The 13,002-nt window shown below is 35.4% G+C and overlaps 1 protein-coding gene across 2 annotated transcripts in view; it reads right to left on the bottom strand.

Annotated features, from left to right (window-relative positions):
* LOC129227812 (carboxypeptidase N subunit 2-like) overlaps window positions 1–13,002 on the bottom strand; it is a 37,907-nt gene that overhangs the window by 13,513 nt on the left and 11,392 nt on the right. Inside the window, exons 1-2 of one of the 2 annotated variants that reach the window (XM_054862423.1) lie at window positions 9,319–9,378; window positions 3,210–3,875 (exon numbers count right to left, since the gene is read on the bottom strand). In XM_054862423.1, coding sequence (XP_054718398.1) covers window positions 3,210–3,862 — 653 coding nt within the window. In that variant the 5' untranslated portion in view covers window positions 3,863–3,875; window positions 9,319–9,378. Of the gene's footprint in view, window positions 1–3,209; window positions 3,876–9,318; window positions 9,379–13,002 lie in introns of those variants that run through there. The other variant, XM_054862424.1, reaches the window with a different exon arrangement.

The raw sequence follows: 13,002 nt of genomic DNA, 5'->3' as shown, positions 1-13,002 counted from the left end.
ATCCTAAAATAAGATTTGTACCCAATCTTGTAAAAGTAGAAGGCTATACACCAACTGAATGTACATTTACATTAAAGATTACAACTTCAATTCATGTTACTAAATGGTAGCAATGCATAGGAAGGAGAAACAAATGTGGCTCGCGTCAAATCAGCCATTTTTGTTGCAAAAGCTTCTTATCTGGCTTAAGGGAAGCATGCGCATCAACCCATTAAAATCTGACATAAAATATGTTTTAAATTTTGGTTGTCAAAAGTTTTGTTAGTTGGAAAGGTGTTACTTTGTGTGGGTAAAAGTATATTTTTGTCCCTTTTTGGATTTTTGAAGTAATGATGGATGCCATTTACAGGTGCTTCAATTTTGCTAATCTCCAGTAATTGGCACATGAGCCTATATTCACTAATATATTGTGAAATAGGTCACTAGTTTGATTTATGATAATTTTGCAGCAACAATATTATATGGGTTCTACTATTGATTTGAATCCTACAGCATATACTGCTAATTTTTAAGAGAAACAGTAAAAAACAAATACGTTTGGCCATCAGTCAGATATTGCGATTGTAGAGAATCGTTTTATTTTTTTATGGTCTTTTAGAAACATCAGGTTAATGTTACATTTTATGTGGAAACAGCTATAATTCGTAAAATCAAAACTGCATACCGACTAATGAAACGGCAATAATCTCTATTTTTTCCATGTTTATTTTAACACGGAAAACTCTAAATTTACTTTTATTTCTCTAAAATGCTTTATCAACATAAAAATGTGTGATTTAACATTAATTTATTTAAAATTACCTACTTTAAATTAACATTAATTATGCTTCTTAAGATGGTGAAATTTGTATGTAATCTAAAAGTGAAAAATAAAGTGATTTTCCATTTGCCAATTACTGGATCACAAGGTGTCATACACTGGGGTATCAGGTGCCAATTACTGGTGATTTTGGTAACTTTTTATACATATATTTTTATAAAAATATAAATTCAAATATTTTTGCTTTCAGTGAACTAAGTAGATGCACAGATGTGCGTTCTTTGACACAAAAATATTTTCAAGTGAATATTTTTTTCTAAGTAATGAAAACTGAAGTAAGTTTAAGGACAAACTCTTAAAGTGCCAATTACTGGGGTCGTTACCCTATGCGCAACCGAAAGATCTTGTGTAAAAGCTATAAAATATTTTTTTTAGGTTTAAACTACGCTATATACTGACAATTTATAGCTGTTGCGTTACAAAAATATAAAAATGTTTTTTTATTATGTTTTGAAAAAGTCAGTTTTTTAGCATATTTTTTCAAACTTTCAGACTCATGCGGGAACTGAAGATGTCATGAGGATACCAAATTACAACTTTTGAGAAGTAACGTGATTCCGAAATAAAGAAATCGATTTTTTCGAACCACCCTACTATTAATATTTCCTGGAGACCGAGGAATTGACTAGAACCTGGACTGAACCAGCTTGTTGTTGGCCGTCACTTTTGTATTTATCGATACTTGTAAATCGTAAAGCTAAGTAAAAAGTTTTTTTTCTTTTTTTTATGATACAGCCTTTAAAAGCATCCCTAAGCAAGGCAATCCTGTATATATACAGGGTGAATTTGACCTAATTTACCAAACGATAGGGGATAATAGAAGGGCTCAAGTGGAGCATAGATGCACCACCATGGACCTTGTCCAATCCCTAATCGTTTTTGAGACATGGTAGATGCCTCATTTCTCCAAACATTAAAGAAAAGATGGCCAGTCTGACTTCATGTCTCCGCAAGTCCGACGTTGGAGATCTAGTCAAAAAGAGGGCAGTCTGAGAAAGGCTTCTGAAGAGGTTCTTTATTTATAGAATTTCGCGCTCAGAAAATTCTTAACGAAATCCAACTTGCTGAACCGAATAATTTTGGATAAGCTTTATGCATATTCGAGAGGGGGGGGGGGGATTCCTTGGGTTGAAGGCTGAATTTAAGTTTAAACAGCCATATAAATGAACGCTTATGAAAATTGTTTGAGTTGGCAACTTGAATTACGTTATGAATCTGTGAAGCGCGAGCTTCTATACTGCAGTCATAACCAAAAAAGCATTATCTCCATCTTTCGCTCATTTGCTGTTTACTCACTTTCTAGATTCAGTTATCAATATGATGGAAGACTATTTTCTAGATTCAGTTACATTATATTTGTTATCTTACAACGCTGCAAAGCAGTGTGATCACTAAAATATAAAGAAATTTCTTAGGTGCTTAACGTCTCTACATGGGTACATGGTAGTCCAGCTAAAATAACTTAAATGCTCGTTTTCTCGAAACTTAAAATTTGGGGGATACATCTTTCTCATTTTGAACGGCAGTACAAATTAATGACCTCTTTAGAAGCCTTTCTCAGACCAGCCTCTATTCAAACATAGATCTCCAATGTCCGACTAGCACAGACCTGAAAACAGACGGGCATATTTTTTTTTTTTTTTTTTGTCTTTTGCAAGAAGATGCTGTACTGGAAACTTAGAATGGAATTGTCGTCTGAACCCTGATCTATTTTCAAAAGATGACTCGTAGAGCTCAGTAATTTTTTGACTGATTTCCTATATCTGACTTTTAAGGACCTAAAGTCTGTATTCAGACAGACTGGTCATATTTTCTTTGGTCTTTCGCAAAAACCGAGTGCACTGAAAACGTTCAATGAATTCTCATCGGGTACAAGCTCAAAAAATGATTCGCCCATCTCAATCTGTTTGGGACCGGTTTTTCTAATTTTTAACTTGGTGTGGACCAGTAGTGATCCCCGCACTTACCAATTTAGTTGGTTTATCAGGTTCAAATGCCAAGGCAAGCTGTGGCTAGATAGTTACTGAGAAGTTCCTGTCTCCACTACAATGCATCCAAACTAACTGCTGGTGTCTAACCCCAGGACCGACGTAAGATCCATGAATTTTACGAGCACGTACTCCTCATGAAAGCTATCTGTATCTGGTGGCATCGGGTTCCGATCCCAGAACCCTGCAACTCCGAGTTCAATGCCTTATTCCCTAGGCTACCAATTTTGTGGTGAAACATTAAGAACTGCAAAGTTAATTCTTTTACCATTTCGCACAATCGAACATTGAGTTTTTGCCGCTGAGTTTTCAGCCGTCAAATCCTTGCTCCAGATTTATCTGTAGCACAGTGGTGAAAATAAATCGAAGATTTGTTCTTAAAATGCACTGATAAAACTTACCTTAAATCGAGACTCCAAAGGTTAGAGGCTGGTTCAGGAAACATAGAACGCTGAACATGGCGGATCTCGTTATTAGAAAAGGAACAAATTGCCAACTCTTGGTTTGCTTGCAACAATCTAGGGTGAATCCATTTCAATCTAGAGTTAATTATTTGGACAAATTGCAGCGCTGGCCACACACTGAACGGAACATATAAACTAAACACATCAGAATTTTCTACTATCAAACTCTTCATGTTCTGCATGTGAGATAAGGAGGACAAGTTCCACGCAAAAACATGAGAACTATCGTAGACTTCGAAATGTTGTAATGTCTTTTGCACAGATTCGAACGGAGGATCACCCAAAGTTGGCACAGACAACAGCTCCAAAGACACATTATCAAACACAACTTTCTCTACTACTGCGTTTTCTGTAGCTTGGAAAATATCATCCGGTAATGCGTCTAGAACCGAATTTCGTAACTCAAAGATTCGAATTGGTTCCGTGATGTTGCTCAAAATTTCTTTGAGAGTGTCTGTTAGTGAATCATTTCCTTGGCATCGAACTTGGACAAAGTCTTCTACGTCATTAATCCTTGAATAGTCACATGAACTGTCAAGGCTTTGAATAATGTTGATACTCCATAGCGTCATGATTAAAATCAGAAGCATAGTGTGATGATAACTAAAAAATAAATAAATAAATATATAAATTTGAAACGCCTTTATAAACTGAAAAAAATTCGATAGGAGTTTAGCACTGTACGAAGACACAATCGGGGGCAAAAGAAAGTTCTTTTGTTTTCTTTTGGAATGGAAGGCCATGCTCAATCTCCGTAATGCTGTGATACAATTTAAGCGTTAATAATTGGAGCAATTGTTCCCCCCTCCTCCGTCTCTATGTATGGTACCAAAGCTTTCAAAGTGAGACGTGGTTATAAAGTTTACTAACTGCGCTATAGTGTTTCATGGTATAGCTTGACTACATAGAGATGACGAATGAACTAGAAGTGGAAAAAACACTTCAGTTTGAAAAAAAGGTCAGAGGCAGCGATTGAGACTGAAAAGTGGGGACGGGGCGGGGAGGGATATATCGACAACTAAAAGCCATTGGAGAGAAAACAAAAGTACAAAATTTTGCTAGAGCTAGCTTTGAGAGCAGATGTGTGGTAATTAATGTAAATCTCACAGCTTAACTCACGTTTTTATTAAGATTTTGATGAATTTTGTACACAATAACTTTCCCCGAAGGAAGACTTAGAGATGAATTAGACATACATTATTTACCCCAAGTATTTTGAAATGTCAAAAACACTTGGTAATAATTTCATTGAACAAATATGGCTTCTTTAAGTAAAACAATTGATTTACTAGTATCAAAACAAGGAATACATAAGCTAAAAGTTACGGCTTGTGCTAAATAATGTTTCGTAAACAGATTTACAAAGTAAAACAAATAATTAATATTCTAAAAATGTTGACATTTCCGCTTTTTTTATAATATGTAGCTTTGCTTTTAAATTGGAAAATAAAATAAATAGATGAACCATAAAAAATGCAGGGGCGGTTCCCCCCCCCCCCTCGAATCGCCGCCCCTGGGTAGGATCAATGAGAACGCACAAACAGAAATGTTTTTACGCTTGCTCGATCTCTCTGATCCTAGCTTTTTCAAAAGAAAGTGGTCCATATCCACTTTCAGTTCATCCGCCATCTCTCCGTGATCAAGCTTTACAGATCCAGGCAACTGCATAGAAATCATGGTTCCTTCCACTAAAACACCAATGTTTCATTTGTATGTGTCCCGCACTCGGTCACAAAGCTGTGCATCCCACTACAGCAGCCAGAAATACCTTCTGGAGGGGTTTTTGATCAAAAATACGGTTTTTTGATGAAAAATACCTATTGGAGGAGGTTTTTTGATGAAAAATGGAGGGGGTTTTTTGGATGAAAAATATCTTCTAAAAAAGATTTTTGATCCAAACAGCCCTTTCATATGCATATACTACTGTATTAGAATCTGCATTTATGTTAAAACAAATGGCTCTAGGGGGGAATTCACCTCCGAACTCCTCTTCCTCCCCCCCCCTTCGTTGCGCCACTGGTCCATCCTAACAGTTGGACAACTTATATTGGATGTGCAGTAAATGTAGCACTGGGTTACTTCACAGTCGCCAACAAACAGGGCTCTATTTGATACATGACATTCCGTCGTTCTGTTGAACTTCAACGGCGTCCATTTACGTTTTTTTTTTTTTTTTTTTGGAGAGAAATGTTTCTATAACTCGAATTGACTTTATTAGGCCAATAAGAACCAGAGCCGTCGATAGGATTTATGGGCCCCAATGCAATTTTCATCTGGGACCCTAAATTTTTACTTTAAAATTTCACCTCCTCTCTCTAGGCCCCATTTCCACATAAATATCCTAAATATTGTCAGTGGATCTAATAAAAAGGTTTTGTCGAAAGTTTTTTCTCAATTGAAATCTTCTCTTATTCAGAATTCTTCCTAATCCAAACTTTAATATTTTTAAAAAGAGACTCATGTATGCCGGGTCGAATTTAGACTTAATGGGGCCTTAAGCAACTTCAGGTATGGAGGACCCTTATTGCGGCTCAGACAACTTAATGTCAACTGCAGAGCAGGCCATTTTTAAGTCTCTCCCTGTCCCCCCACTATGTGTATTTTCGTACATTCGTACCCGCGCGTGTGTTGTTAAAATGTAATTTTCCCACTGTCTTTCTTCCTTTTTTTTTTTTTTAAACCTTTGGAGAAGGTAGTAGGAGAGTGAAGGTAGTAGGTGAAAGAGGAGTATCATGAGGGCGATTCAGGGAAAAAAGGAAAATCAAAAATGTTTTAAGCTCATACTCTTTTGCAAATTAATTACCGTAAACGCGGGCTACATTGGCCCTAGGGTCCTCCTTTGGCCCAAATTGAAAAAAAAAAGGTACAAAGTTATCTGTTAACCTGCAGAAAGCAATTTTAAAATTTATTTTGACAAAATACGTTAGAGAGCATCCTCAAGGACTCAGTATGGTATACCAAGCAGTTTGATTTTTCTTTTTAAGGAGCAACACTATTGGTTTTTTGTTCCTTATGCTAACATGCGTCTTTATAACCTATCAGACTTTTAAATGTAGAATCAGTTCTACAACAGCTAAGAAATTGTGAAGTACCTATTTATGAACATTATTCGATACTTTATGTAGTAGCACACTTGTACTTCTCATTTCTGTTAAGGTTTTTATTTAAATATTATACTTGTCCATTTCCCCAAAGTTCTGCTCAGCTTTCAAAAAGAAGGAAATTCTTTTTAGACTTGGAATTCACGCCAAACAAAAAAAAAAAAACTAATTCCTTTTTGGTTGGCGGCGTCGATAGGAGGCTATGAAAATAAGGACAAATGGAATTTCTCACTTCAAACTTGATCACTTTCACTGAATTCACTTCTATTGAGAGGTCGTAATCTTATCTCCAGGAGAAGGAGTTCCTTGAAAAAAAGTTTTCAAAAAAAAAGAAGAAGAAGGACGGTGGAGGGAATAATTTTTTTTCTTAGACCCGCTTCTCGGGCCCCTCAATCACTTACGGGCCCCTATGCAATGCATAGGCTTGCCCCCCCTCTTCTCGACGGCCCTGATAAGAACCAAGGATTGCCAATGAATACTCGCTCCAGGGGGAATATGAAGATTTGTCACGTGACAGTAAAGAGTGGTATGTCTTTCCGGAGTTTTTCTCACGATTCAATAAAAAAATTTTGAAAAAAAAATAGAACCGACTTCAAAATTGCTCTAAAAAGTGAAAAATAATTTTATTCTTTAAACACCATCGATAATTCTTTTAAACATAATTTTTGAAGTTGGCGCAAAAACGATCGATAAAACCATTCACAACCATAACTCAACTACAAGTATAAATTTAACCACGTCTAGTTTCTTCACTACCACATGCATTACGCATTGATGACAGCATATTTGAGTAACGATATAAATGTTTCGTTCCTAAGTTTGGATGATTTTTTGATAAAAATATGAACGAAGCATGGTTACAATGGATTTTACTTTTTGTTTTTGCGCCAACTTCAAAAATTATGTTTAAAAGTATTATCGATGGTGTTTAAAGAATAAAATTATTTTTCACTTTTTAGAGCAATTTTGAAGTCGGTTCTATTTTTTTTTTTTCAAAATTTTTTTATTTCATTCTTTTTAGTGTAAATGTAGATATTTCAGTAAAAGTAAGAAGTTACCTAGTAAGAAGTGCGGCTCTATATCACTGTATTGCTTTCGAAAAGCCTTTATTCAAAATTATCATTACAATTACTATTAATGTTACTGTTAAATGGCACCAAACTTTTATAAAAATGAGTTTCATATTGTCGCGTAGACGAAGATAGCGAAGACAATGTGAAAGCCAAATGAAGCGAATACTCGTTAGTCTCAACTCGAGATCTTAATTCAGAACCACGAATGAACGTTACATCTCCTTATATACAACTTGAAAAAGTGCTGGAACTTTCCAGACTTGAAAAGATACAGAAATTAATAGAACATTCGAGAAAATACGGAAAACAGTAGAAACGAAATTTTAGTAAAATTCACTTTGTCCTAGTCGGGATTTGAACCCAGGGTGCTCGTGTGGGAGACGAGAATTCTACCACTGAGCCACCGTTATCCACGGATGACACGTGCGAACTTTGCTACACTATCATTTTAATCATTTAATAGGGAAATTTACTGTTTTTTGCCCATAACTTTTTTTCTAAAGAACAAATATGGTCAAACAAAGTAATGGGACCTAAGTTGAGCCATCCTCTATCCATTAAAAAAAGAATCATCAAAATCGGTTCACTAGGTGAGACGCTATGAGTGGACAAACAAACAAAAAAAAAACATACATACGGTATGAACTGATAACCGCCTCCTTTTTGAAGTCGGTTAAAAACGGTGTCTACCAGAATGCTTCCTCCGAAATACGATAACTAATAAAAACGATAACCAATAAAAATCGGTAACTAATCCCATGTTACTGGTGCAGTACAATAAAAAAAAAAGGATCTTTAAACAATTTTGGTCATTTCATCATATAAACAGGGCCTGATTAAATCAAGGACACAAGAGGCATAAGCAGAGCCTGATTTACCTGTAGGCCCATGAAGCCCGCTTAGGGGCCCCCTAGCTCCAGAGGCCCCCATTTATGACAGACTATTTGGGATTGTGTATTAAAAACGTGGCTTTAATTTGTTTGTCCCGATGTTTAACATCAATAGTGATTTATAAAGTGTGTAGCAGTGTGCCAAAGTTGGGAGGGCACCAAATCTGTACTTTAAGTTTTTAAAAAATGAAGTAATTTCATTTCGCACTTTAGCAAAATGAAAATATAAAATAAAAACTCGTGAAAATGAAAAACCTCATTCACAAATTCAAATTCCAAAATATTTTATTACTTCAAAAATTTAAAAGCGGGTGAGGAGGGGGGTACCAAAACGACTTCGTGCTCGGTGCTTTCAAAGTCATAGTCAGGCACTGCATATCAAACTTTATGCAAGCTGCTGACGCTCTATTTTACGAACTTTTGGGTGAAAACAAAACATATTCATTGAAATCGCGAGTTGCTAAAAATCAAATTGATAAAAAAAATCATTTCTGGTAAACTGTTCGTAAAATCTTGAGTGTCCGTAAATTAGAGGTTCGTAAAATAGAGCATCTCAACTGGGTATATATATTTTTTATTTATTTATTTCTAGCAGTAGCACTTTCCACTTATTTTTCACAGAGTGGACATTCTCTTCACTCCAAGAGAAATACTAAATCGTAACAGAAAAAAACAATAAAGCAATATAGAACGAGTGATTTTTTTTTCTCCACTTTTCAAAAGATCCAAGATAATGAATAGTTTTTAAAAAGTTATTTATTTTTAAAATATAGGCATTTCCCGTCTCCTAACCAAAAGAAATTATGGGACTTATTAGTTCAAGATTTATTTCTTTGACCGCAAAGAGTGGAAAACTTGCTGAACCCCTCCCATTTTGAAATCCTCATTGCAGATTTGTGCAACATAACGCATAATTAAAAGTTGTGAAATGATTGAAAATAAATGTACCATCAAGGTAGTAAATCATTTGTAATGAACTTACGTATTGAATTCTTAAAGTTTCATGATGAAATTGCATCCACTGACGTCTAGCTCTTCTGAATACCTTCGAAACAGTGAAATTTAATATTCTCTTTAAGGCGAGTTTTTATTACTTTTATCAGTTGCTATGGGCGACGGAGATAATTTAGACGCGAGGATATTTGAATATTGCGATACAAAATTTCTTCTGGTTTCGTAAGATGTATTGTGGTAAATATTGTCGTTTTGATGTTGGTTATTGTTTACGCGGAAGCGCTTTTGTCAATGGTATGCATTTCCCCTTCTTTAATAGTGATTTTCTTTTCTTTTTTTCTTTCATAGCTCTCTGTACAACACAAGGAAACGAAGAAAGATGCCACAATAACTCTTATTGAGGCTTTTTAACAAAACTATTACAATGTAAAAAAAAAGAGACTCTTCTACATTTGAGCGAAACAATTGCCTGTTTGGTGATATTTTGATACTTGAAATTTGAACCCTAACTCCAGAGGATTAACCCTAAACTCAGTGGATAGCGTTCATTTTCAACCACTTTTTTGATTCTTCATTCCCCTAAAATGACTGTCTTACCAGCAAAACAGTTAAGTTAACGGATCGAGTTCAGCCTTACCATGATAAAGCCTTCCCCCGCATATTAAACATTACCAAAACATTTTTTTCAAATTATCATGCAGTGGCACGATTTTCGTTGATGAAACACGAGGGTTACTCGATTATCGGCTATTATTTATATGAGGATTATTATTTACATTCTGAACTATTACCTTCACCTGTACATTTTCTCTAACGCAGAGGTTCCCAACCGGTGGTTCGCGAACCCCCAGGGGTTCGTGAGGTGCAGGAAGGGGGTTCGCCAAAATTTCGGTGCAATGGCGGTATTTTCCTAGTTTGGTAAAAAATTATAAAATATTCAATTTGCACACATAGTTACTAAATTTTTTTTTAAATTTGAAAACGCGCCAGACTCTTGTATTAAGCTCAAAAAAAAAAAAAAAAATCTTTCAGCGGTTTTATAATCTTGGTTAAAAAGAAATTTTCTCATTTTTTTTTCGATAGACAACAAAAAGAGATATCCTTCCTTCTTTATTGCGAGGCGCCATGCAGAAACGTTGTATTAAGCTGTGGCGGGGATCACGATGACCTTAAAAAGGCGCCATCGCGTGGAGTCAATCAAACAATATACATAATATACATATGTCGAAAAAAATAAAGAATTCTCAAACAATGCATCATAGGGGTATTATTTCTAATCTGGTTGAAATATAACTCGGGAATTTCCGTCGAATTCAGTCATCGAATAGCAGACATGACAGCAAAAAGCTCCAAACTTAAAATTTATAACTGGATTTTACCCATCTGTTCGTTTTCAAAAATATATAACATCAGCATGCTCATAGTTCTGGGGAAATAGTTGTTAACAGACGTATTTAGAGATACTTTAGAGATGCTTGAAAACAAGTGATTTTGTTTGCAATTGGTTTTGCTACGTGAACTTGCTACTCTGTTTGTGAAGTTATAATCGTGTTGGTAATTTTTATGATTTAATAACTTTCTGCTGTTATGGATCGATGGTTGAAAACTGGTAGTTTGGTTGAGCGACAAATGAACAAGCAGTCAATCGATCAACCCTCAACATCAGCAGTAACTTTCGAATCAACACAGGATATTGAAATAGATAGCTGTAATGAACTGCCGCCTCCCCCGACTAAACAGAAAAGTGAACTAGGGGAGAAAAAAGGAAAAAAGCGAAAATATGACAGTGACTATTTACAAATGGGCTTTTATTTTACTGGAGAAGAGTCTGAACCTAGACCGCTTTGTCTTCTCTGCAACGAAGTTCTAGCGAACAGCAGTTTGAAACCGTTACTTCTGAGAAGACACCTCGAAACAAAGCATCCGACACACAAGGACAAACCTATCGAATATTTTAAAAGAAAAATTGGAATATGATAAAAAGTGTAGCGTCTCTACGTTCCTGTTAGAATCCAACGAAGATAGTAAAATGGCCCTTGAAGCTTCATATCGAGTCAGTTATAGAATTGCAAGATCTGGACAGCCACATACAATTGCAGAAAATTTAATTGGACCGTGTGCTAAAGATATTACTAAGTGTATGCTGGGAGAAAAGTTAGCAAAAAAAAATTGACGTGGTTCCGCTATCAAACAACACAGTATCACGCAGAATTACTGATTTGGCAAGTAATGTGGAGAAAGAACTTGTGAATAGAATAAAAGAGAATAATTTTGCAATCCAGCTTGATGAGTCGACTGATGTAGCAAACGCTGCAATATTACTTGTCTATGTTAGGTATATTTTTAACGATACAATTAAAGAAGATGTACTATTTGCAAAACCTTTGAAAACCAACACAACTGGAGAAGCAATTTTCGAACTGGTTAACAGTTACTTTGAAGAAAATGGAATAGATTGGTCTTTGTGTGTGGGTGTGTGCACGGATGGTGCAAAATCAATGACAGGAAAATTTGTTGACTTTGTGGTGCGAGTAAAGAAGATCAACGAGAAAATTGAATGGACTCATTGCTGCATTCATAGACAAGCATTAGCATGTAAGCGTATTCCCGCAGAATTATCCGCTACTTTGAATGATGCTGTAAAAATTGTAAATTTCATAAAATCACGTGCCACAAACTGCCGTCTATTTCACGCGCTTTGTGAGGAATTGAGAAGCCTTCATGCTACTTTACTTCTTCACACAGAAGTTAGATGGCTTTCCCGTGGCAAAATTTTGACACGCTTATTTAAATTGAAGTCAGAAGTCCAAGCATTTTTTGTTGATCATCCATTTCACTTGTCCACTTGCATATTCGATCCTCTTTGGATGCAAAAGCTTGCATATTTAGCTGACATCTTTTCAAAATTAAATGAATTAAATCTATCCTTGCAAGGTGCAGTTGTTAATATTTTCGTTGTATATGATAAAATTGAAGCTATGGTAAAAAAATTGAATTTCTGGATCCAATGCCTGGAAATGGGTGAGTTTTCTTGTTTCACTTCTCTTAGTAGTTTTTTATCAGAAAACTCAATGAAACTTGATGAAAGCGTTAAAAGAAATGTATGTGAACATCTGCAACATCTTGAACCAACTTTTGACGAGTATTTTCCTAATAGGCGTAACGTCCCTCTCTCAAACAACTGGATACGCAATCCTTTTGAAGGAAATCCATGCTTAGAGAACACCCTGACATTACCTGAAAAGGAAATGCTCATCGAGTTATCCTGTGATAATTCATTGGAAACTACCTTTAAAGAGCTCTCGTTAATTGACTTCTGGCTCAGTGTAAGAAATGACTATACCGTTTTGTCCAAAAAAGCAATTCGAATTTTATTACCATTTTGTACAACATATCTGCGCGAGAAAGGATTTTCCTCCTATACTTATCTCAAAGATAAATACCGAAGCAGATTGAATGCAGAGCCTGATTTAAGACTCAAACTGTCAGACATTGAACCAAACTTTCAGTTTCTTTGTTCCGTCAAACAGCCACAAATATCGCATTAAGGATTTTTCCCCCAATTTAAAGTATGCTTAAAAAAATAGTTGGTTTATAAAACTTCTTGTTTATAATTTTTCTTGTATATGTAGTTTTAACTTTTTATTAATGTTTGCACTTAATGATATTTTACAATTATATTTTTGTTTATTGCAATCAAATGCTGCAAAAA

This window comes from Uloborus diversus, chromosome 8 (genome assembly GCF_026930045.1).
Source record: "Uloborus diversus isolate 005 chromosome 8, Udiv.v.3.1, whole genome shotgun sequence".
NCBI lineage: Eukaryota > Metazoa > Arthropoda > Arachnida > Araneae > Uloboridae > Uloborus > Uloborus diversus.
The sequence above is the reverse complement of the archived record's forward strand: the minus strand, read 5'-3'. Positions and strand labels throughout refer to the sequence as shown.